The 27,954-nt window shown below is 36.5% G+C and overlaps 1 protein-coding gene across 1 annotated transcript in view; it reads right to left on the minus strand.

Annotated features, from left to right (window-relative positions):
• LOC115213281 overlaps window positions 1-27,954 on the minus strand; it is a 78,168-nt gene that overhangs the window by 39,667 nt on the left and 10,547 nt on the right. Inside the window, exons 2-6 of the mRNA XM_029782213.2 lie at window positions 18,693-27,530; window positions 16,345-16,702; window positions 15,012-15,337; window positions 12,270-12,539; window positions 11,014-11,454 (exon numbers count right to left, since the gene is read on the minus strand). Coding sequence (XP_029638073.2) covers window positions 11,014-11,454; window positions 12,270-12,539; window positions 15,012-15,337; window positions 16,345-16,702; window positions 18,693-27,530 — 10,233 coding nt within the window. The remainder of the gene's footprint in view (window positions 1-11,013; window positions 11,455-12,269; window positions 12,540-15,011; window positions 15,338-16,344; window positions 16,703-18,692; window positions 27,531-27,954) is intronic.

Below are 27,954 nucleotides of genomic sequence, written 5' to 3' on the forward strand. Positions count from 1 at the left end.
GTGTGTGTGTGTGTGTGTGTGTGTGTGTGTGTAAATATATATCAACTGATTCTGATAACATGACCCTGAAAACTACAATGGTGGGAACTGTTTGTTGTAGACGGAGGCAAGTAGCACAATAAAAAAGGACAAGGAAATTGAAAATGTCATTTTCTCACACTAATCACCCACATAAAGTATACTAAGTCACCTAATGTATTTCACGCAAAGGGTCATAGGAGGGGACAGTAAAACCAAACAGAAAGAGGAAATGGCACTCACTGATCGCCTTAACTGCATTTTAGAGGCTATGTGACACATTCTACTAGTATCCGAAGTTTCAAAGTGTTAAAAAAAAAAAATTAATCAAAAAAATCTGGCCGTCAAATTGAATAGATCCGCTATTTATAGTGTATTAGTTGTCTTGTTTATATTAAAGTTCTTTATATCCAGCCAGAGTTGCAAGAACTAGCTACAGTAGGTGGTGGGAAGTTGCAAAACAGGAAGATGTAGGAGATACATAACCAGATTGATTGACAATTATATTCACACGTACGTTTGAATTTGGTTGATGTATGCAATGTTTTAAACAACCACTGCAACATTTATGTTAATCGTAAGAAAAACTGACCGATACGAATTTTAAAACATGTACGAGATGTGTCCGTGTGTGCGTTTAGAATTCACAGTTCATGAGAAGGGACTTGAAATCCCGCCATAATGAACTTAGGTATGCCGTTTTGGTTTCTTTATCAAACCAGCAGAAATATGTACCTAAAACCAAAAATTGACTAATTTTATTTACTGTAAATCCTCGAGTATAGTCCGCCCTTGAGTATAATACGCAGGGGATTTTTAGGGGGATGTACCACTGAAAAACCTAAACCTTGTGTATAATATGCACCCCTTCTTTAACTTGAGTCAAGGAGGTCTATATAACGTCCTTGGTTTGTAAAAATGTATATGATAACGTCCTTTATTATTATTGTATCTATAACATAATGCAAACGTGTAGCTTTTTTGTACATTTTGTTTGCAGAAAATAAAGAAATAACAGTAATAACGTTTAATAAATTTTGCTCACTGCATGTTATGGATGATTTAAGGTATTTTTGCGCCCGATATCACAAAATGCGTCTGAATAAACATTGCCGGACAGCAAATAGAGACTCGGACATTACTTGGGAAATAATTTTCATTTTTAACCTCGTATATAACACGCACTAGGGATTTTGACCTTTAAATTTTTTGGGGGAAAATGCGGATTATACACGAGGATTTACGGTATTTGAAACATTATGTTTATAAGTAAACAATCTTAACAGTGGAACAAAATTGTTGATATATATAATATTCTTCTATTGTAAGGCGGCGAGTTGGCAGAATGGTTAGCACACCAGCGGAAATGCTTCGCAGCATTTTGTCCGTCATCAAACCGAGTTCAAGTTCCGCCATGGTTGACTTTGCCTTTCATCTTTTCGAAGTTGATAAAATAAGTACCTGTTGAGTACTGGTGTCATTGTTATCAACTTATCCCTCCCCTGATACCGCTGCCCTTGTGCCAAAACTTAAAACATTCTTATATTATTAACTCTACTCTATCTGCTATAGGCTTCATAAAGGTATTGTACCATGTTTTATGCAGGTGCTAAAATCTAGTTACTATTTAAGATTGCCTTATAGTTAATGCAGGCATCTCTTGTAAAAGCACATGGTTTAATGGTTAGGGTATGCAGCTCATGATCATAAAGCTGTGAATTTGATTCCCAGCAGTGCATTGTGCCTTTGAGCAAGACACTTTATTTCACCTTGCTTCCAGTCCACTAAAAAGGAGTTGTACCTTTAATTCAAAAAGGGCCAGCCTTGTCACATCCTATGCCATGCTGAACATGCTGAATCTCCCTGACAACTATGTTAATGGTACATATCCCTAAGGCGGCAAGCTGGCAGAAACGTTAGCACGCCGAGCGAAATGCTTTGTGGTATTTCGTCCGCCGCTGCATTCTGAGTTCAAATTCCGCCAAGGTCAACTTTACCTTTCATCCTTTCGGGGTCAATTAAATAAGTACCAGTGACGCACTGGGGTTGAGGTAATCGGCTTGATCTGTTTGTCTGTACTTGTTTGTCCCCTCTATGTTTAGCCCCTTGTGGGCAATAAAGAAATAGGTACATATCCCTATGGGGAGTTAGCCACTTGTATTTTAATTTCATGAGCAGATCGTTCCGTTGATCGGATCAACTGGAACACCTGTCATCGTAACCAACGGACAGCAGGCCATTCTTACTGAAAGTTACAGCCAAATTGGACAGAATTGTAGCTATCGTCTTCAACATCTGAAATATTAATTTTTAAAAAGGCATAAGTAACACTCTCCCACCACCTATTTTCCTTCGCCCACAAGACAGATGCTTTTTGTCAATATAAGAAATCAAATTGATATTTACATAAATATAAAACAATTCTCACACAAAATTATTGAACAGAACAAAGCTTATCACAAAAGGTATATTTAAAAGAACATCATCATCAACAACAATCTGTCCTACTACATCTGTCACACTGCTAATAACAGAAATGTATTAAGACCAATTTAATCAATGAAGCTTAAATGTTGTTGCATGGATCCAGGTCAGCTCTGATTGAATAGATCGTGATCAAAATCAATCCAGTCAGGAACATTTTACCTTTTGAAGGACATCTGAGATTACATTATTTAATGTGTCTTTTCCTTTTGTAAGATGGTGGTGTGTGATTTATGGCTGCTCTGACTAGTAAGTTGAGCAACTACACAGGCTTTCTCAATGGTCTTTAACTGCATGTGTATTACTTACATAAATGCATGAATACGACCTTGTATTCTTGTACTTGTTTCGGTAATTTGACTGTGGCTATGCTGGAGGACTGCCTTGAAGGGTTTGTTTTAGGGACATAGACACACCATCGGTTATCAAGTGATAGCGAGGTGGGGAACAGACACAAAGACATGCACACATAAATATATACATATATGTGTGTGTGTATATATATATACGACGGGCTTCTTTCAGTTTCTGTCTACCAAATCCATTCACAAGGCTTTGGTTGGCCCAAGGTTGTAGTAGAGGACACTCGTCCAAGGTGCAATGCAGTGGTACTGAACCCAGATCCATGTGGTTGGGAAGCAAACTTCTGACCACACAGCCACGCCACGTTTTGTATACATAAGCAGAACGTGAAACAAATTCAGTTGAAATTAATATATCGGTTTACATGTTCACATGAGAAGCCCCACGACCAAAGATATCCCAGTTTTTTTACGGTATAGTGCATTTAGAATATTATCCTAGATACATTTCCTTTTCTTTTAAAGCTGGTTAAGTGCATTTTCAAAGTCTTTTTAAAATTTAGATATTAAAACTGGGTCAAGGAGTTTGGTTTACTGAAATGAGGTCACAATAATAAAGGTTGAGAAGTGCTTGCTTGAATAGCAGTAAATTATCAAGTGATGGGAAGATGATTTAGTTACAGGATTTAGGCTAGGATGGAAAAAAAGGGTGCAATCAAGAAAGAACTGAAAGCACATTGGGACCAGCAGTATATAACATCTGATAATCTGGTCAATGCAGGTGGAATTAGAAAGTATTTGGATACGTTTGTAAAGTCCTAAATATCTGAAGGAGTACTTGGAGAAAACACTGTACAACTGAATCCTACTCAATAGTATCCACAAAAAAAAAAAAAAAATACATCAGTTGTATCTATTTTTCCCTCCTGCAAGTTATATCTGAAACATACCATTAAGTACAGTGAAGTCAGTCATTAAATACCTTGAAGAGAGTGATTAAATATGCCGCACTGACAAATGTCTATAGAAGACTTTGAATTCAAATCTGAAGTCTTCTGAGCTGCTTAATTATGAGACAGTAGTGAAAATAAATCAATGAATACATGTAATTATTTCTTTTATATAGAAAGTAAACATCCAAAATTCTGAGTGCAGTGGTATCATGTAAATATTTTTAAACACAAATCCATTTCCTTTCATAATCTTTCTATTCAACAGATTAAAATACTATCTATAACTGCATTTTCTAATCTGTTGATAGATATGGAAGACTTAAAATACATTCCATGTCTCAGGAAACCCTATATAATTTTATCATTGTCATCACCATCACTATTTTAATGTTTGTTTTTCTATATTTGTTGAGGCAGATTTTCTCAAGCCCAATGCTCTTCCTGTCACCAACCCTCACCTATTTCTAAGCAACATTGAAAATGAATGGCACTGCTTGTATGACAGTGACACTCATTTACAGCAATCACTTTACATCAAGAAAAGGAAACAAATATATATGTGCACACATACATATATACAACAGGCTTCTTTCAGTTTCCGTTGACCAAATCCACTCATAAGGCTTTGTTTGGCCTGGAGCTACAAGATGAAGACACCAGCCAGAGGTGCCATGCAGTGGGGCTGAATCTGGAATTATGAGGTTGGGAAGTAAAATTGTGAACCACACAGCCATATATGCATCTATATTATATATTTTTATTAACCCTTAAGCATTTAATCAGGGCATATCCACCCTAAATATTCTGTTTTTTGTTCAAACCACCCAGATCTGGTGTTCTACACCTACCTTACAAAATCATTCTGGAAAAAACAATCACACCACCAAAATCTCAAAGCTATGAAATAATGCATGATTGATTCAAAACAATGTGAATAAATAAAACTGTCAGACTTCATACAGTTGGATTGAACCCCTAACCTTGTTGTTCTCAAGTGAACTTCTTAACCATACAGTCATACCAGTTATTTTTCAGTTTCAGTATTTTTACTTCATTTTATATGTGTTCTGTGGGCATGCACTGTGTATAAGCTGTTATGATGTTCTGTGTGCTGTTTCATGTTCTTTGTGTGATATTATTTAAAGTAATCATCCATATTAGCAGAGGAGAAATAACTTTAGATTCTCGATCAACTTTTGCAAATGCCTTTTTTTTGTGCTTCATTCTATATTTGTAATTTTATTATACACATACTGCAGATTTCTTAATGCAGGGAAATCAGCATTTGTTTGAAGTAATGTAACCTTATAGAGGGTGAGAGTAAAAAAGGACATTTTAATAGGGAATTGTAGGTAAATTTGGTTTAATCCTTTAGCATTCAGACTACTCTGTCAATTGTAATGCTTATTTATTCACATTGTTTTTAATTACTCATGCATTATCTCATAGTTTTGAGATTTCAATGATGTGATTGTTTCTTTTTAGAATGTCATTGTAGGGTAGGTGTGAAAGGCTGGATCTGGCCAGTTTGAACATAAAATTGTTAGAATATTTGGGCCTGGTAGAAACGTTAGCATGCTGGGCGAAATACTTAGCAGTATTTCATCTGTCTTTATGTTCTGAGTTCAAATTCTGCTGAGGTCGACTTTGCCTTTCATCCTTTCAGGGTCAATTAATTAAGTACCAGTTGCATACTGGTTCGATTTAATTGACTGGCCCCCCTCCCCCAAAATTTGGGGCCTTGTGCCTGGAATAGAAAAGAATATTTGGGCCTGGTATGGCTGGTTTCAATGCTAAAGGTTTAAACAAAGTCTTTATATAAGATGAAGTTTCTTAAACCTTCTTGGTGACATCTGATAGATGTAGCACTGTCAAAATTTTCAAAGATAGTTTCATTTGTTTAATCTCTAATGAAATTTAACTTCATAAAAAAGAAAAAGATTAACCCTTTATCATTCAGATTATTCTGTCAAATGTAATGATTATTTACTCACATTGTTTTGAATCAATCAAGCATTATCCCATAGCTTTGAGATTCTATAATATAGCTGTTGATCAATATCTTGTGAGTGAAAATGATAGATGAAAACAGTGGCCCAACATCATTTAACATCAGCTTTCCATGCTGGCATGGGTTAGATGGTTTAACTGAAACTGGTAAGCTGGAGAGATGCACCAGATTTCAATCTGATTTGGCATGTTTTCTATGGCTGGTTGCCGTTCCTAACACCAACGATTCCAAGAGTGTAATGGATGCTTCTTATGTGCCACTGGCATGAGTGCCAGTTATGTGACACTGGCAATTCAATGTGTGTGTGTGACAGAGTCCCTATTCCTCCTCATCTTCACATCTACTCACTGATTGTAAGCAAAAGCATCACTGCTCATCTTGATGGTATTGTTTGTTTCTAGTCTTCCACTAACCTTGAGAGGGCAGTTCAATGTCCAATAAACTGGGAGGGTTGGTGTCAGGAAGGACGTCCAGCCATAGAAAATTTCTGTTCCAACATAGTCATGTCTGATCCATGTAAGCACAGAAAAGTAGACATTAAAACAATGATGATGACCATCATCATAATGAACCTGGACATGCCAAAAACACAATAAGTGACTGTGGCATGTTTCAAACCGCCCCCCCCCCCCACTGTCTGTCTCTACACAAAGAATCACTTCCAAACACACAAACACATTTTCAACAGATCAGAAATAGACTGGATAGCAGAGAGAGCACAATAGCATGTGTTCAGATTGTCACATTACATAACATACATATTCCTTTATTGCCCACCAAGGGCTAAACATAAAGGAGGCAGACAAAGGGATTAAGTCAATTACATCAGCCCCAGTGCGTAACTGGTACTTAATTTATTGACCCCGAAAGGATGAAAGGCAAAGTCGACCTCGGCGGAATTGGAACGCAAAACGTAATGGCAGACGAAATACCTATTTATTTATTACCCACAAGGGGCTAAACGCAGAGGGGACAAACAAGGACAGACAAATGGATAAGTTGATTATATCGACCCCAGTGCATAACTGGTACTTATTTAATCGACCCCGAAAGGATGAAAGGCAAAGTTGACCTCGGCAGAATTTGAACTCAGAACGTAACAGGAGACGAAGTACTGCTAAGCATTTCGTCCGACGTGATAATGATTTGGCCAACTCGCCACCTTAACGTTACATAACATACAGTTCAACACTGCATATTAGTGTGTTGAGTGTAGCCCTTAGCAAGACAGACACCCAATGTAAATGGGAAAAAGGACCTATAGGTTAAGTCTTGTTATTTGGCCACTTAACATTTCACAGAACTGTTCACTCAGGTCAGGTCTAATATCAAGTTATTTGCTGCATCATGCACAACCATGATAGAGAAGATTTCATTTAACAACACACTACAACCTTTGACCTATAGTCAAGCTGGCTTCTCTTAATTTCTTCTACTACGACTACATTGGCATCTGCATCCCTGAACTTGCTGACTGCACATATCACTTTCACACTGCTCAATTCACCAGTCACTCTTCCACTTAACACAATTATTGAATCACAACATAATGACATACAGATCTTATACTAAACAGTTTCTCTGATCTTCCTGAGATTGACCTGTATAATTTTTTTAAACTTCTTTCTTATCCAAGGTTTTCCCTCAACTTTTATTTTTCAACATTTCAAATGAGATTTAATTAAAAGTGAAATCTATTAGCTCCCATACATGTATTAGATAAATATAAGCTGGATCAAACCAGAAAACTGAACACAAACATGCATGCACACACGCACACATGTGCAAGTATAACTGAATGGTTCAGAAGCTAGCTTTAGAACTACATGGTTGAGAGTTCACTCTTATTGCATGGACACTATCGGCTAGTGTCTTCAAATATAGTTGTAGGTTGACTAATGCCTTGTGATAAAAATGCAGTAGATGGAAACTGGAAAAAAAGCCTCTTGTGTGTGTGTTTATCTCCCTCTTCCTGATATATAGGCATTGGCTGTAAACAAAGAGATATAATTCAAACCCAGTGTCATTTGTTTGCAATCCTCCATGAAAACATGTCCTGGCTAGGGAAATATTAACTTATTTGGATACAGGCGAGAGCTGATGACAGGAAGAGCACCAACTTTCACTTGTAAAAAAGGAAGATGGAAATATATATAAATCCTGGTTTTAGAATAGGTACATCACATTCCTACATTTTGCAGCAGAGCTGTAAACAGTCTATCATGGGTAAGTCAGTCAGCCTTCAAAATCACTGTCTCAGAAAACACACGCACATACATATATTTCTACACAGAGACATATGCGAACTTTAGGTGACTAAAATATGCTTCTGATATATTTGAACTTCTAAAGCAAATTCACTTTAGTTACCATGAGGAAAACATTCTCTCTTGTAGTAAATGGTGTAAAAACACCATATCTGCCCAGTGCTGCCCCCTATTGGATTCCCAGATGCATTTCTACCTCTTTAGCCACACACACACACAAACTTTAAGTTAGTTAAAATATGCTTGTGACATATTTCAAATTCTAAAGGCAAAATCACTGCAGTTATTACAGAGAAAAAATTCTCTCTTATAGTAAAAAGTGTAAAAACACCATATCTGCTCAGTGCTACCCCTATTGATATAACCCATGCCAGCATGGAAGATGGATGTTAAATGATGATGATATATGAAACAAAAATGAGTGAAGAGAAATAATCCAGACTGACCAGTGGCGTATATTTGAACAAGAAGTGGAAATAAGAGTATATTAAATATCACTCAAGATACATTCTTGATTCGTTAAAATTATCTCCATTTCCAGAGAAGATAGAACAATTACTTCATAGGAATTGAGAACAACTTTAGATGAGAATTCACCAAAATTGGTATGCCAGTAATGAAAACAGTCTGAATGCTTAGAGATCAATATATTTCTTTACTGCCCACAAGGGGCTAAACATAGGGGGGACAAACAAGGACAGACAAAGAGATTAAGTCGATTACATCGACCCCAGTGGGAAACTGGTACTTTATTTATTGACCCCGAAAGGATGAAAGGCAAAGTCGACCTCGGCGGAATTTGAACTCAGAATGTAACGACAGACGAAATACGGCTACGCATTTCGCCCGGCGTGCTAACGTTTCTACCAGCTCGCCGCCAATGCTTAGAGATCAATGTTCAGCTGTGAACATCTCAGTAGGCATCATCAGCACAACTGTTGCCCTTCCTTATTTCCAGCAGAACAAGACACTTAAGACATATAGAGTAGAATACATTTCTGGCCTAATTTGCAGAAATGAAATGAAAGTAACTAAGAGAAATAACTCAGGATGACCAGCAGCATGTATTTGAACAACAGGATCTTTACCTTTTGACCGGCAGATTTAGAAGATAATTTTTTTGTAACTAAACACTTTCAAACTTCGCATACTGGTAGAATGCGTCATATAAGATATCTTTTACTCTTAGCGTTTTTGAGAAAAGTTTATATTTACGAAGTTATTTTGTTTTAAAGTTGTCGTATTTCGGTAATTTCAACCAATCGATGATGTGTATTCAGTTGAATAAAATTACTGCTGGTGTTTGTCAACAACAACTTCCGGCAGTGTATATTTCGTTTGTCACTGTTATTTATGACATATTCAAACTCAGTTACGTTCGTATGAATAAACGAGTGTATCTGAAGCATGTTTACTTCATGGTACCATCATAATCGTTCGTGCTTCATTTTTCATTTTTTTCCTTAACTCTAACCCTAAAACCCCAACCCTAACCTTAAAACCTAACCCTAACACCCTTGCCCTAACCCTAAAACCTTAAAGGTAAAACCAGTACAAACGCACGAACGATGTCATAAATGACAAACGAAATATACACCACCGATAGTTGTTGACAAATAATGGCAGTAATTTTATTCAGCTGAATACATGTCATTGATTGGTTGAAATTAGGAAAATACGACAACTTTAAAACGAAATAACTTCGTAAATATAAACTTTTCTCAAAAATGCTAAGAGTAAAAGATATTTTATATGACACATTCTACCAGTATACGAAGTTTGAAAGTGTTTAGCTACAAAAAATTTTTTTCTAAATCTGCCAGCCAAAAGGTAAAGATCCGAACAGGATCTAAATGGTAAAGATCCGAACAACAAAGATACATGCACACACGTATATGTATGTGTGTGTATTTATATATGTATAAATGTATATAATTTGTGGTGTTCAATTGGCAAAATATGTACATAACAGTGAGCAAGTTGATATATCTTGTGGTAATTAACCCTTTGCCTATTCAAAGCATTTTCATAACTTTGTCCTAAATATCCATATTTGTTGTCATGGCCCTTGTTTCTGAGTAATATAAAGCTTTCTTTCTATACATCCAAAGTTACTCTGGAGGTTGAAAAAAATAGCGAATGTGTCATAAGAGATGCACAGGCATCGGGGAAATATGCCTGAGTATCACATGTTATACAGAGGACAGGAACGGGTTAAATTCTACTTGAATCATACAGACACTCCTGTGTCAATGTTGCTATCAGAAATGAAATGAACCAGTGATTGGCCTGTCTTTTAGAAACCTATTTACTAATGGCATAACTGCTCATAAAATGCACAACATCAAAAAATGTAAACATTTCAAAAATATGAATTTCTAACAAATATACACAAATAGACAACCCTCATTATATCATCTGTGTGGACACTACTTGGTGCTTCAAACTTGTTAATTATTATTTTCTTTTTTTTTTTTTTTCATTTCAGATTATAGTATATTAATTGTTTATAGCAAGTAGCCATGTTATGAACACCTGAACCAAAAGAGCAGTCTGATTTTCAAAGAAGGTGTATTGTGAGTCAGAGGGTGGACTTGGCAGTGTAAGATTGCACAAAACTTTAGGATTCCTTTTGCTACGGTCAACAGAGTGATCGTACAATTCACCAGCAAAGGAAAAGTAACAACAGCATCAAGCTCCTGCCAACCTGTATTCTCTGACAGGTGTCTTTGGGCAGTTAAAAGGGTTATTGAAAGTAATCCCAGTTGCAAAGTAGCTGATGCCACAGAGCAACTCTAAATGAGTAAGAATACTTCTGTGAAGTATCTTCTTCAACTTGGCTACTACAGCAGAACAGCTGGAAGGAAGCCTCTTCTTTGACCAGGAAATAGCCAAAGAAGAAAGGAGGAATAAATTTTACAAAAACGATGCTGTCTATTTATTTTTGAGATGTCAGTGTAGATTAGAAAACAACTTACATTTTAGGTTGATCAGCATCTTCAATATATTCTACTGGTTCCCTCTGTGGTATTGTGTTATTGGACCATGGTCTAGGTGCAGAGTTTAGATTTGTGTACTCCTCATACATTTTGCATTCTTCACGGGGTTGGCTCATTAGTTTCATTTGGTTTTCCTTTGTTCGCCGGCCCTTTCGACTGGCTTCTTTTGACATGCCAAGAGTCAAACATTTTTGTAGCCTACAGTAGGCACAACGAGTCCTTGTGAACTTATTGATTATGCAATTTTTGCTAATGCACAAATAAACCATTTTCTTGCGTATGCTACGACGGAAAAATCCTTTACAGCCTTCACAAATGAAGTGGCCATAATGTATACCAGATGCAAGATCTCCACAAACTTTACACGGAAAGTGACGTGGGTTACATAAAAGCTTCTTCTTTTCATAGTTATTTGTGGTGCTAAAAGGAAAAAAGAAGAAAATAATAAAATTGTTGATACACATAATCATAGAGATAGTTTATTTGTTTTAATATCTGTTTTTTTTTTTCATGCTATGACTTTGACAGAAATGGATTTGGGAGCAGGATTTAATGGCTGGATGCTCCTCTTGTCACAAACCCTCACCTGTTATTCAGGAGAAAGGGATTTTTATATTTCACAGGTATTTGAAAGTGTTGAGCCATCAGTCACAATGTCAACAAGACATCAACACTGTTTCATTCAAACAGTAAAAATTGAAATATCAACATTCAGGAACATCCACATAGACACACACATACATGTGTGTATATAAATATACACACATAATTTTATGTCAGTTTTCCCATGCTAGCATGGGTTAGACAGTCTTTCTGACATTATCTTCATGTTGCCAACACTCAGTACATGATGTACCTATTTTAAAAACAAGGATACATACAGTAAATATAGCCATAAAGTATGTTTGTTGAAATTTGATCATAAGAGTAGCAAAAATGAAGATAGTAGCATCAATGTTACTAACAGCATGAACTGGATGCTTTTTTAAGTGGCACCAGCACTGGCAGGGTCACCAAGTAATTTGCAAGACAAGGAATCTTTGAGTGGGGAAGGGGCATTGGAGGAAGTAATCTTGTATCAGATGATGGAAGGTTAGAATGTGACAGAGAGACAGAAACAAAGGTCTTGCAGTAGAGGAGGTGCATGGTTACCCAGCCAGAGAAAGAGAGAGATGCTAAACTCTATAGATATATTCTGTAGTATTGCATAGTTTAAAGACATTAAAACATCTTACTTCTCTTCTTTCATCATTCCAACAATCAGACACTTCTTGAAACGGCAGTGATGACACAATACTCGACTGGTTTTGTTCACAATGCAGTGGTTGTTGTACTTGCACTTGTAACTCTCGCTGTGGTTGTTAGTAATACTGAACTGGAAGAAATTACGGCAGCTACGGCAAACCCACAGCCCACAATAAATCTCACTGGACACATCTGAACAAACAATGCAAGGAACTTTTGGATTTTCCTTCACCACATTCTGTGGATTTTCATCTGAGTTGCTGTAACAAAGAAAGGATAAAATTGTATAAATAGAACATAACATTAATGTGAAAGATATTAAATATGTTTTCTTCCATCCCTGTTTTTTTTAAGCCCAGTGATGTAAGTTAAATGAGAAATAACTTATACAACTCATACGCATGCCCACACACACACTTTGGGTAAGTGCTTTCTGCTATAGCATGGGCAGACCAAAGCCTTGAGTGAATTTGGTAGACAGAAACGGAAAGAAGTCCATTGTGTGTGTGTATATCTAGGCATACCTAGAATAATGATGCACTTTTATCAAATTGACTACTCGCATGAGACATCCCTTTGTATTATAAAAGCGGACTTGTTTATTAATTGAATATTTTTGTTGCACAATCACTGAGATGGTTGTCATATTTGCTAAAAATACCAGCCACACAGGCCTAGGCCTTAAATCATGCTCCACCAAATTTTTTTTTGTTTTTGGCATAATTGTATGAAGTTCTGTGTGTAGAATATAAATTTGCAAAAATTTTCTGAAAACTTGAGACAAATAAAAAAGTTATGAAAGGGTTATATGTTGTGCATAATTCTACGCTTCCATATCAAAATACAAGTGCTATTTCCAGGATGTTGACAAAATGGGCAGTCACGCACAAAATGACAGCTTTGAAATTGTGTTTCTTGACTGAGTCAAAATGATTAAACTTTAAACCTCTATAACTTATAAAAACATTTTTCTGGAAGGAGTTGAATCTGATGGGTCCCCTTCAAAAACAGGAAGATACAGAGATTTTTCGTCTCTCCTAAAGCATAAAATTTCCTACCAGATACTAACTCTTCATTGCCTGGCACACCAGCAGCATTTAATGGCAAACAATATGAATGGTAGACTGAATGATGCGTTACAGTTAGTTATCAAGACTGTGAACAAATTGAAGTCCAGTCCCTTGTCTGATTGAATTTTCCGTCAATTCTGTCTGAGAAATGATGAAGACTATACTAAACTCTTATACCATACCAAAGTGTGGTGGCTGTCAAAAGGAAACTGTGTTTTACGCTTTGTTCAACTGTTTCATATAATCATATATTTCTATGAAGATACTACACTATCCACTTCATTGATGGGTGCAAGGCGCCATATCTTTTTTCTTTGTGATATATTCTCAAAATTAAATGATTCAAATATGTTATTGCAAGGAAACAGAAAAACTCTCGTTGATTGTAAATTATTTACTACTACCTTCATTTCAAAATTGGTGCTGTATAAGATTAACATTCCAAAACATCAATTCCGTCAATTTCCACAACTTGACTCTTTGAGAGATGAATTGGTTGATGAGGATTTAACTACATATCACAACTATATACAATCATTGCATGATGACATTTCAAGATATTGCGCTGAATATTCCAAATTGGTAGAACAAACCATTTGAGGTCAATGCAGTCAATTGTTCAGGAGGGATTGATAGAATTACAAAATGACAATGATGCCACAATGCGATATCACCGTAATGGCAAAGAAGGTTTGTGGTACCAATCTGTGGAAACATATGATATTACTTTTTCTTGCCTTCCTTACCTCATACCGGGTTGAATCTGGTTTTAGTCATTTGGAACTTTACTTTTCCATAAAAGAATTGAACTGGATGTGACACAACGAAGAGACTTGTGACTAATGTTGACAAGTTTGAAACTGAATGTATCTGCATTAGCTGCATCATACCAGACACTTTTTAAGAATACATTAAAAAGTTGTATTCGTTTCCTTTATAATACAATCATTAATTATTTTTGCATTGGTAATTCTGATCAATGGTTCATTTGGGGAAAATAGAAATCAGTGTAAAAGAAAGTGCAAGTTTACCGAAGTTAGTCTGTTTGCATAATATAAATTTAACATTAGAATTTTATTCACACTAGCAGCAAAACTAAGCCCACAATGAGGGATTATTTGTAAACAACAGCATGTTTAGTCCAAACGGCACTAACCAAGCAATGAGTCTACAATATAGTGTGTGTGTCAAATGATACAGGGGGGGGGTTCTCCTAGTGTTAGGGGTATGGTTGTATCAGAGTTTTTTTGACATAGGTGGGCAGTGGAGCAATTTTGGACCAATAAGTGGGCAATATCGCAATTTGATGCGAAAAGTTTGGGAAACATTGCTTTAATGTCTATTTTCCATGCTGACACTGTCTGGGCCATTCAACCAGAGCTGGCAAGCAGGAGAGCTGCACTTGGTTCCAGTCTGACTTAGCTTGGTTTCTATGGCTAGATGTCTTTTCTAACACCAATCGCTTTACAGTGTGTGCTGGATGCTTTTAACGTGGCACTGGTATGAGTACTTTTACATGATGTCAACACGAGTGCTTTTTATGAGGCACTGGCACAGGGCTCTTGCAAGCCATGAAAAGTGGATGTTAAAGCAATTAGGATGATGATAAAAGTAGCATAGAAATTTTGAATTATCAATGGAATGGACAAACAAAAAACTTACTTGGTTTTAGATTTATTGGTGCTATTAGTCTTTGTCTGCTGCTTCTTTAACTCTGGCATTTCTTTAGACAAATTCTCATCTAGTTTGCGTCGTCTTCCTCGTTTGCTCAATTCCTTTGACATGCCAACCCTCAAACACTTTTGGTAGCGACAATAGGAACAATTCACTTGCGCACTACCGTATACATTACAATTTTTCGGGGCACACTGATAGTTTTTAAAACTTTGTTGCTCACAACTCTTGTAGAAGAAAACTCGGCAATTGTGACAGGTCCAAACCCCATAATGAATTCCAGATGCTTCATATCCACAGACTTTGCAATGGTTCTGTAAAAAGTGATTAATGCCAAAAATATAATATTATTGAAAAAATTACAATTTCTTAGTTTATTAAGTGGTTACTTACAACTCAAACTTAGTTACATTCAATATCACCAAAGTATCCAGGCAAGAGTGTCCTTATAGCACTTAATACAATTCTTACTAATGTTACAATGAACAATCTCAGGTGATCCTACTTGGAAATGTTATAAATGTTATACAGCAGGAGTGGCTGTGTGGTAAGTAGCTTGTTTACCAACCACATGGTTCCGGGTTCAGTCCCACTGCGTGGCACCTTGGGCAAGTGTCTTCTGCTATAGCCTCGGGCTGACCGAGATTTGGTAGATGGAAACTGAAAGAAGCCTGTCGTATATATGTGTATATATGTGTGTGCATGTATGTTTGTGTTTGTCCCCCTAGCATTGCTTGACAACCGATGCTGGTGTGTTTACGTCCCCGTTACTTAGCGGTTCAGCAAAAGAGACCGATAGAATAAGTACTGGGCTTACAAAGAATAAGTCCCGGGGTCGAGTTGCTCGACTAAAGGCGGTGCTCCAGCATGGCCGCAGTCAAATGACTGAAACAAGTAAGTAAAAAAAAAAAAAATATGAATAACAGAAATTGCAATGAAAAGGTTGTATTTTTTACCTCTAATTCCAATACACAGCACAAATATATAAGAGCTACAATAGATAATCTCCCTCAAGCTTAGAGGCTCTTGAAGATAAAGCTTATCTAAATTTTCAAGGTGTTTAAACTGAGTGTATAAGATTGCACCCCTCTGAACTGGACATCTGTCTGTTGTAGGGTTAATCCTCAGGTGCCACTGATACTCTTGCTCAGTTGAGTGCTCTGGAGCAATATGAAATGAAGAGCCTTGCTCAAGGATACAGTGCACAGCCCAACCCAAGAACCAAACCTCAAACCTAAAGATCACGAGCCTAACATTGTAACAACTGGATCATGTACCTTTATGTCCAAATATATGCGAATAAAGAGAAAATATACATTACCCTCGTAATGGATTCAATCTGTACATTGCTAGCAGACTCAACCATCTTTTGGCTATCAGTCTTATCTTTTAAAGGCTGGACATTATGCTTTACAATATTTTTGGCCATTCCAAGAGCAAGACATTTTCGATACCGGCAATAATCACAGCTCTTTTTGTTGTTTTTCGTAATTGAACAGTTTTTGCTATCACAAGAATATTTCCGGTTGATACTGTTCTTTTGACTTCGTTTAAAGAAAGATCGACAAGGAAAACATGTGAGTACACCTGCATGTACAGTAGAGGCCTCATCACCACACACTTTACAGAGTATGTTGCCACTATGCCGAGTGAATCCAAGAGACAGGTTGTCCAGGTCACTAGAAATATATAAAAAAATAGTCAAGTATATTAAACATAGTAATACAAAAATCTTTTCAACAACAATCAAAATTAGGCATTATAATTAAAAGCATTGCATTTTTATTAACATCTTCATGTTGGCTCACAGCTGTATAGTTATCTGTTTTTTTATAATTAGTTTTCATTTTCACCATTTTGTTATTTTAGATTGTGTCTAACTACCCCTAACTCCCAGGATATATTTAAGCTATTTGTACCATTTATTTTCTCTCTCTCTCTCTCTTTTCTTTTGAAAGTAGTGGTTTTCTGATTGCAGCCCTCTCATGAAATCTGGCTTTGTGCAGCTCCCAGCAAACAGTTTTTGTGGAAACTGGGTTCTCGAGGTGGTCATTAAGTTCTGCAGTAATTTTGGGAGCTGTACTTTTGTGATCCTTTCTAACAAATTGCGTAGAAGTCCAACTGTCCCTATCTGAAAGTTTTGGTTTTCTTTCAGAGTTTTGTTTCGATGAGGAGGTTTTTCTCTCTTTCTCAAAACTGTCATTTCTTTCGAGACCTCTTCCACACACACATGCTCTCTTATACACATGCACGTGCACCTTCGTTTTGGGATCACCACTACTTTATTAACACCCCTTCTTCTTAATTCTCCTGTGTGACCTCTCTGGCATTCGCCATGATAGATCGCTAGTTACTACACATTCTTTAATTTCTCTCCTTGTCTCTGTGTTCCATTCTATGGAAGAGCATAGGCTCGAAATGTTAAAGACCTTTTCACTTGCCAAGCGTTACACTAATACATCTGTTTGTTGTCTACATCACCTGTCTTCGTCCTTTGTTTTTTTGTGAATTCTCCCCCCCTATATATATATGTATATATATATATATATATATATATAATAATATTAGGGAGTATATCCAAACTTACAGGGAAATATATATGTAGGTTTAGGTAGATATGTATATGTTTTCTGCTGGTAACTTTATGTGTGTGTGTGGGTATATACATGTGTATGTATGTATATGTGTATGTATATCTATGTGTGTGTGTGTGTATGTATGGATGTATACATATGTATGTATTATGTGTATATATAGGGATGTAGACAGTGATATGCAACCCCATTACAAAACCAATAAATTGATTGATTGATTGATTATTTAATCAATCAATGGACCTAAATTTTTGAATATATTATATATTTTTTATAATTTAGACCTCAATAAACTAGAGTTGCCTCCCTTCATTCTTTTTATAAAACCACACATCTTAAATATAACATTGAAAGTAATTAAATGAATAGACGGATAAATATTTTAAAGGACTGAGTAAATGATGGTTATATTAATTAAGTGACTTAACACTATTACATAGAGTCTTGCATTTGAGGCATTTTGCCAGATAAAAATAGAATTTAAACATAATTTCAGGGATAAATAGCAACAATTTAGTAATATGTAGGTATATATATATAAAAGAGAATATATAAGGATATATATTGAGTTGATTAATTAAAAGAGAATATATATTAAGTTGGTTCATTAATTTACTAACTAAATACTGTTGCAATTAATGCACTCTATCGGAGAATACATTTTAAACATAATTTTAGTGATAAACAACAAATTAGTGAAATAACTTATATGGTCACTTTTGTTATTTTGTCCCTTATTTGAATTTGGTCCAAATAACTTCCAACATACATTTTTAACCATATATCACCCATATGATTTAATAAATATATAAATGATGTCCCTACAGAATTCATGTTTTTCATCCAAATGATTTTGAAGACTGCGGAATAAATGATAATCTGGTGGGGTAATATCTGAAGAATATAGTGGGTGGAGCATCGCTTCCCATTCAAACTACTCTAGCCTTAGTCTGGCATCCCATTCAATGAGGAGCCTTATACTCCCAGTCTTAGAAATTATAAGTTTTAAACAAAAGACAAGATTCATCCCAAACAGGTATGAAAATATTTAAGATGTTAGAAGACTATTACTTACCCATCAGACACAAGACTTTTATTCTGATTTGAAATTGGTTGGGTATTGTTTCCACTGTTGCTGTTCTTAGAATTTTGATTAACAGCATCTTGATTAGGAGTTGATAACAGTGACTGTGGCACTTCTGCTTGATCACTTGACTTTTCTTTCTGATGACGTAGTTTACGCTTAACCTTGTAGGACATACCAACACCCACGCATTTCTGGAACCAGCAGTAATAACAGCGACTACGACTGGTACGACTGATTAAACAATCCTTGTTGAGGCATTTATATGCACGATGTAGTCTTTTGTCCAAACTGCGTCGGAAAAAGACACTGCAGTTCAAACAAGATGCAATGCCATAATGAGAAACAAACGAGACATCCCCACAGACTTTACATAACTTAGCAACATCCTTGCTTAGATTAGTAGTCACTGATGGTGATTCATTTGTTGTGTTCCTCATGTTGGAACTTAGGTCTTTGGTCTGAGATACTGTAGGACAAGTGGAACCCGATTTGCTTGATGTAACAGGCAGCATTTGTACTTCTGAAGATGTGGTCATAGATAATCCTGAAAGCTTGTTAATAATCTCTGAATTATTACTAGGAGTTGGTATAGGATTAGTTTTGTCACAAACGTTGGAACTGTTGGCATTGCAATCCTGTTCAGGTGCTGAGAGTCTGTTTGTAGCCATTAATGTTTGCTGCTTTTTCATTTGTAGAGTATCACTCATCCCAACAGAAAGACATTTTTGGTACCAGCAGAATCGACACCGGTTGGTAGTAGCTTTATTAATAAAACAGTTACCGTCTGCATGATCCTTTTCAGTAGGTATTCTCCCATTTAGTACAGTTCGAAAGAAACACAAACAATTACGACATGTCTGTACTCCATACCGAACACCAATTGCAGTATCATCACAAACACTGCATATCAGTTCAGAATGAGTTTGTGTCTGTCCCTGAGGTAAGGTAGGCTTAGGAGCAACTAACACAGATTTTACAGGTGAAGTGTGAAGTCTACTTTGAACAGCATCTACAGTGTTTGTAGGTTGTTTATTATTTGATAACTGTGGCTGCAAAGAAACTGTATTAGGTGTGCTGGTAGTATTAGTGTTTGCATTGGTCTGTAATGGTGTTGTGGTAATTACTGATACAGTTTGACTTCTAGGATTAAATGTACTAACTGTGCTGACTTCTCTTTCAACAGGAGAAACACTGCAAGCAACATCTGTAGTTGTACAAGTTGCACCAGAAACTATGCTGTTTGTGCTACTGATGGAAGTTGCTACAGATGCAAGGGATGTGCTTGCTACTTTACTTCTTTCAGCATTTGAAGAATCTGCAACAGTAGGCAATAGCTTACCACTCTTTACCTGGTGGATTCCTGAAGAGACAGATCGGTCAGTATTTGAAGTATAGCTCTCCAAGAATTGACCAGTTCCACTTTGGCTTTGATTTGTGGGAATTAACATTTTTGACATGCCAACAAGCAAGCACTTTTGAAACCAACAATAAGAACAACGTTCGTAGTTATCAGGTGTGACACAACAGTTTTTGTTATGGCACTTATATTTTTTGGTCGTTCGTGAGTCAGTACTCTGCTTAAAGAAAATAGTACATGACCAGCAGGTTTCTATGCCAAAGTGAATTCCTGATGCCAAGTCACCGCATACTTTACAGAAACATTCTTGACTGCTAGTAGAGTTTGGATTCTGGGAATTACCGACATCACTTTTGTTGTTATCACTCTGGTGTGGAACACTTTCAATAATTAAAGGTGAATCAGAATCATTATCAACAGCCATTGGTTCGGTTTCAGTGAGATTAGCTGTCCCAGTGCTATTTAAATTACTATCTAAATCAATGCAAACAATAGATGATTGCTCACTGACTATCTTCTCTGTACTTGTCTCACGTAGCATCTTCTCTTGAGAAACGGAAGATCTGTTAGTGACTTTTTCTAAGTTCATTTCATTAGATTCTTCATCAACTGATATTCCAGTCTGTGTTGAACTGGAAGGCTTTGCTTTCAGATTTACTTCATCATCATCATTGTTTTCATCATTGTTCCCTTCTTTAATAACATCAGATGATATATCAATGCTATCAACTTGATCATCTTCAGTATTGGTGTCATTGTCAGTCATGACTGGATCACTATTGTTCACAGTGCTTTCATTATTTTGAATTGACTCTTTATGAAGTGCTGAAACTGCTGCTTCTGAACTTGTCTCAATCTGATCTTCAGGAATAGAAACCTCATTTTCACTAGTCAAATCCTTCTGTTTGCTAACAGTTTCAGTTTCATTAGTTTGGGGTCTAAGTTTTGGTGGCCGTCCTCGTTTAGTGGTGCCTTTCATCATTCCTGCCTGTAGACACTTCTGTAGCCAACAATATCGACAGAATCGGCGTGTTACACTGTTGATTATGCATGACTTATTACATACTTCATATTTACAGCCAATTTTGGAGTCAGTGCTTTGTGCAAAGAAACTACGGCAGCTTGAACATGAAATAATACCATAATGTAATCCATGAGACACATCTCCACAAACACTACACAAGCTAGTCCCAATGAAAATAGTATCAGTTTTGTTTCCAACTCTGCTTTCAGTCATGCTACTATCTTCTTTATTTCTGACTTTATTTCTCTCGCTGAATTCTGCGACTATAGTAACAGAAGGGACAGACGAAATTTCAGTGGTGCTCTCTGACACAGTAGATGGTTGTTTACTGTTTTCTTTACAGATAGAATCTTGCTTACAGGTTGGTGTAACTTCAGTGCTAAGTAGTGTTGATTTTATCTTTCGTGGACGGCCTCGTTTACGCAGTGGCTTGGCTTGTGCTGTTTCCAAATCTACATCCTTATTTCTTAGGGGGATTTTCAAAGTAGTTTTGGTAAGAGTAGAAATAGACTTTGAAGTATTGTTCTGGGGATGACGATTTTGTTTATGCATAGAAGTTGATGTCAAATTCTTTTTCAATGAAGTCTTTGAATTTACTTTTTGCTTGGCCATTTTCTTAGACAATTTCACAGTACTATATGTTTTCTGTGATTTAGGCAAAGAATGTCGTAAACGACCATCATCATCATCATCATTAAGATTATCATCAACAAACTCATATTCTTTCAGTGCAGCTTGATGTGATGAGCTAGGAAGTGCACTTTTTGAAAGTGAAGGCTTTTTCTTAGCCTTCCCAATCATTTGAACTGACTTTTTGATTCGACTATGCATTTGATTTGCAATATGTTTTGGAGAACAACATTTAATCATATAACGTAAAGAAAGAGATGGTACACCAACAGCTCTGCTTGTCTTCTTCTTTGACATATGAGCTGTTCTTTTCAGCAAAGTGAAAGATGTTTTCTCAGTTAGAGCTCGTGACCTGTGAGAAATATTTGGGTTGGTTGTCATCCTGGTGTAGTCAGTTCCAGCTTCTTTAGGATGGTTACTATCTGAAACAGAATCTTCATTATCAGAATTTCCAGCAAATTCAGAACTGGTCTCAGAAGGGTCTGGCACTACTATAGGATTAAGAGACTGTTTATCGATGAAATGAGACAGTGCTCCAGGAATGATTTCTTTGCCAACAGGAGCCTCAGGTGAACAACAGTTGGAGTTTTGGATCATATCAACCAAAACTGAAGAATTTACAGAATTTCTTGAAGAACTTGGAATAATTTCTGTAATAACAGATTTATCAGTAAAATTTCGCAATGTCTCTAGAATAGTATTGTCCACATTTTCCTCAGAATGTATTGCTCCAGTTGAATCAATAATTTCTACAGGTGTCACTCTATCAGCACTGCTTTCACCATCATCAACAGAATCACCAGACTTCTTTTGAACAATTTCAGTGTCTACAGAATTCCATAAAGGTTCAGGAATAACTTCAGTAACTACAGAGGGATCCACTGATGTACTAAGGCTTTCAGGTAAGATTCTCCGGAATGTTGGTGCTTCTTGTAATCCCAAACCCTGGTCAGACTCTGGCAAAGAAGTTTTTGCATTTGCAACTGGAATTTCAGTTGTGATATCATTTGATGCCACTAGAGGAATGCTTTCAGAATTTGAATTCAAAGTAGTGCTTTTATCCATGTTGCTGACATACAGAAGAGAACCATCACTTTGGTCTTTTCTCTCCATTGTTACAGTAACATCTTCATTACATAAACTAGTATCCATGGCAGTGGACATAGATGAGTTATTGGAATCACAGCTAGGTTTTTGAGAAGGAAACGACTCACTGATATCAACAGAGCATCCAGAATCACTAATTTGATTGTTATTATCTACAAATTCTGTATTTGAAGATTCTGGGGCCAAAGAAGATGTTGTGGTTGTTGGTTCACCTGAAGATGGCTGCGAAATTTTCAAATCCAAAAATGCTCTTGAACAGTTTTTATTACTTTTGGACACTGACTTGAAATCAGGAACATCACAAACCTCCACATTTCCAATCTCTTCATGTATTTCTTCACTCATTTCATCAGTAAGGTCTTTAGCTAAAGGACTTTTATCATTAGGGAATACATTCTGAATAATTCCCATTTCATTTTCATTAATATGATGGTGATCACTATTGTCGTGGAACTTTTCATTTCTGTTTTGATCCTGTTGACCAGTTTTGGGAGTAGGTGTTGGTGATTGAACTGGAACGATTCGTTTCTCTTGCTTTGACATTCCAACAGCCAAACATTTTTGGTACCAGCAATATCTACAAACACCTCTATTTATTTTGTCAACATAACAGTTGCCATCTCGGCAGACATACTGACTGGAAATTTGCTTGTCTAAACTCTGGCGGAAGAAGACACTACATTTCAGACATGTCCACACTCCATAGAGGACTCCTGGAGCTCTGTCTCCACATACTCTACATAACTTCTCAGAATCTGTTTCTTCAGAATGAGTAGCAGTTACAACAGAGCTACCATCCTCAATCATAGCAAAATCATTTGTTTCTGACTGTTTCTGTTTGACAAAATCAATATTTGAAGATTCCAATACAAGCTGTGGTTCAGGTTCTAGTTGTGGCATTTTAGCATCCAAAGACAATGCATTTGAAGATTCCAGAGACTTATCACAAATTTTGACTCCTCGCTTCCTTTCTTTCTGAAGACTAAGAAGTTTTTTCCGTTCTTTCTCAATGCTTCTCTGGAGCATTAGAAGCTTCTCTTCCACATTATCTTTCTTCATTTGAAGCTCATTTAATTTTTGCTGAGCAGTTTCCCGCTCTCCATGCTCAAAATTACATCTGTCCATATCAGAGACTTTTTCTGACACATCCTGATCTTCACTTCGATCTAGGATTGGTTTGAAAACCACTTTTTTCACCTGTTTTTCTCCAGCTGCTGATGACACAAATGGCAGAGATTCAGAAACTGGTGTCATATCATCTGAGCTGTCGAAAATGTTCTGTGGAACTTCATTAGTTACTTTTACCATCAAATGATCATTCATCGAAATTGAAGTAAAACTGTCTTTCACAGAATTGTTACGTTTTTCATTAGACTTTGTTTCCCAATCCAAACTAAAAAGCGATGGATCACGATTTTGATTTGAGTGCTCGGAGATGGAATCAATTCTGGTATTTTTAGAAGTCAAACAGGAGGGTAGAACATTACTGGTTTCATTGGTTTGTTTCAGATGACTGTCTTTTAGTAATAAACCACTTTCCTTTGTTTGATAATCATTACTGTTAAGGAGTACACGCCTAGTAGCTTTTGACGTACAGTCTTTCATTGTATCAGGTAACATCACAGACTGCTGCTGTTGCTGGTTTTGTTTCTTTAAAGCACTAACACGTTCTTTTTCCATTTTTAGACGTTCAAATTTCTTCTGGATCAATTCTATTTCTTCAGATGATTTAGTTAGAGATTCAAACATACTTTCCATCAAACTTGGTAGTTCACAAATTTGGTTGTCTGAAGTATTGTCCCCAAAGTATGGTTCAAGAACTTCACTGTCCATGTGAGATGGACTTGTTTTATCTTGAAGTATATTGTCCAAAACAGCACTGTATATGTCCACTGATTCTCTGAAAACTAGATTATCCAAAACAGGATCAGGAATTCGATTTTTTGATGCCTGGGTCTCCAAACTGGACGAATTTCTCAAAACATTTGTTTCTTTACTGAGCAAACCACATTCTACACACTTCTCATACCAACAATAGCTGCACCGATTTTTTGGCAGCAAATCACTATTGATAATAGAACAGCTTTGAGTCTGCTCACATACATACTTAGAGCATATTTTTGAATCAGCATTTTCTTTGCAGAAGGCCTTACAATCAGTACAAACTTTAGCACCACAATAGATCTCAGCAAAAGGTGCACTACAGACAATGCACAATTCTTCGTTTTGAATGAGTGGAGTTATCACTGAAGAATATAGTGTATTTCCAGGATTTTTAACTTGATCCAAAGAGCTAACCATGTGTACAGATGTTGTATTTGTGCTTGTAGAGTTACTGATGGCAGTTGTTAATTGTGCAGATGATATTGGTGTTAGAGGTAAGGAAAATGTAAAACGATCACAGGTTGGCGTCAAGGCAAAAGTAAAACGGTCACAAGTCGGGGTCATTTTTGATATTTGGTCAGCCTGCATTCCAACAGCAAGGCATTTCTTGTACCAACAAAATTCACAGTTTTCCCGGTTTGTTTTTGTAACCGAGCAATTTCGTCGTTTTGAACAGCTGAAACCAGCAGCAAAACCATCTTGTATGCACATCTGGAAAAAGATGCGGCAATCTGGACAAGTAAGCACTCCGTAATTAACAACAGAAGCCTGATCACCACACACAGTACAGATGTTCATATTTTGTGTAAAATGAGAAGGATCGATAAAAGTCTTGGTGGTGTTGTTAGTAGTAGTAGTAGTAGTAGAAGTAACAGTAGTAGTAGTAGTTCTACATGTACTGCTCTCAGTAGATTTCAACAAGTCCTCGTGCTTACATTTGTCAGATGTGGCACCTGAATCAGTCAATTTGGTACTATTCACTGCATTTACATCAGGTGCTTTATCGCAGGAGCCGATAGCTGTTGAAATAGTAGATTTCTTCAGTCTGCTGCTGTTACTGTTTAAACCAGTATTACTACTACTATTACTAATGTTACCGTTATCATTTCTGCTAGGAATACTGACGTTGGTATTTTTTGCAAAATCTTCTTTTGGTGCTACAACTCTTTCATGAGTTGGTAATTTACACATTTTGTAATGTGATTCAGCACCAGAAGCAATCTTGATGCCATCTTTGTTACTGTCTGTGACTTTCTTTTTAGGTAGCACCACAATTTTCTTTGCCACTGTTTTTTGATGAACTTTTGCTGTCATAGTAGTGGGTGCTGAAAATGTGACTGTTGTTGATGCTGCAGTTCTCTTTAAAACTGATGGCAATGTCACAGCATTGGTCGGTTTCTGTGATACAAAAGTTGATGACGACGACGACGATGATGATGATGACGGCAATGATGATAAAGTCGATGATGATGATAGAATTGATGATGGTGATGAGGAGGAGGATAAAACAGATGATGATGACAATGATGGTGAGGTTAATGATGATGATGATGACTGTGATGATAATGATAATGAACGAGAAAATGAAACAGAAAGAGATTGGAATGAAGTAGTTGATGATGAGACAGAAGTATTACTGGTACTCCTTTTTGAAGATGAGTTAAGTTGTGTATTTGAAGAGTTACCAGTATTCTGTGTGCTACTTGCAGAATGACTTACCACTTTGAAACGTTTGTTAGGGATGCTGTTAATGTCGCTCTGATGTTCAGAAGGTTTGGCTAGGTTTTGATCTATAGTTTCGAGTTTTCTTTTTTTCACAGTAATCACATTAGTTTTTGATGCTGTTGAAGAGACACATCTACCGCTGCTACTGTTGTTGTTATCGTTTAGAGATTTATTACCAATATTGTTGTTGCTACTGTTTAGAAGTTTGCTACTAACATTGTTGTTGTTCTTGTTGCTACCGATGACCTTCACACAGTCTTTGCTATCTTTGATACACTTTTTGTTATTGTTTGCTGTTACAGATCCTTCGCTTTCTTTCTGCTCATCTTTTACTTTAATGCCATAAACAAGTTTTACCGTTTTTTGTGTTGATGAAACAACTTTGCAGCTGTCATTATCTTCCATTGGATTTCCCTCTTTCTCTTTCTGCATACCGCTAAGCAGACACTTTTCATACCAACAATACTCACAGCTACTTCGCCGAAAACGATTAATCTTGCATTTTTTAAACTTGCAAAAATAGCCCTTGTAAAAATCATCAAGAATACTCATTTTAAAGAAAACTTCACATTCTGGACAGGCCAAAATGCCATAATGTTTCTTGAAAGCACGATCTCCACAAACTTTACATAAGTTGAGATCTTTTTTAGGTGGTGGTACTTTCTGAGACTCTGTAGTTTGTTGTGGGACTGTGGCCTTGCATGTCTCTTTATTTATATGTTTATGCAGTGATGGCATTTTCGATAATGAGTTGGTTGCTTTTTCAGTTTTCATTTGCTGTTGTTGTTTGTTCTCTACTTTTATCACAGTAACAGTTTCACCAATTTCTGGTTTATCACTTGTCATTCCAGCTCTGCAACATTTCTGGTACCAACAGTACTCACACTTTCCTCGGTTTCTCTTGGTAATTTCATGCCCTTTATGTTTGCAGTGGTAACCATCAGCAAAGCTGTCTTGTATGCTCAGTCGATAGAAAAGCACACAGTCTGGGCAAGTGAGTACTCCATAATGGATAGTAGAAGCTGTATCTCCACATACTTGACACACACATTCCTCGGTAGTCAGGACAATGCCAGGATGTTTCTCGGGATGTGTTTTCCTGCAACATAAATAGAAATGAATTAAGTAAAAATTAACTGAATGCCAACATTGAAATAATACAGATAGACACATCCTCATCATCCGTTTAGCATTTACTTTTTTAAGCTTGCATAGGTTGGACAGAGTTTATTGAGGAAGATTTTCTATAGTAAGATGCTCTTCTTGTCACCAACTCTCAGCTGTTTCCAAGCAAGGCAATATTTCCTCATAGCCACACATGTTCTCATAGAATATTGGAAGTGAATACCACTGCTTGTATGACAGTGGCAGTCATTTACAACTATCACATACACATAAATATACATACATACATATATACACACACACATCTATATATATACATATATATATACACATACACACACATCTATATATATATATACACATACATAGACACACACACACACACATATATATATATA

Source organism: Octopus sinensis, linkage group LG6 (assembly GCF_006345805.1).
Source record: "Octopus sinensis linkage group LG6, ASM634580v1, whole genome shotgun sequence".
NCBI classification, from domain to species: domain Eukaryota; kingdom Metazoa; phylum Mollusca; class Cephalopoda; order Octopoda; family Octopodidae; genus Octopus; species Octopus sinensis.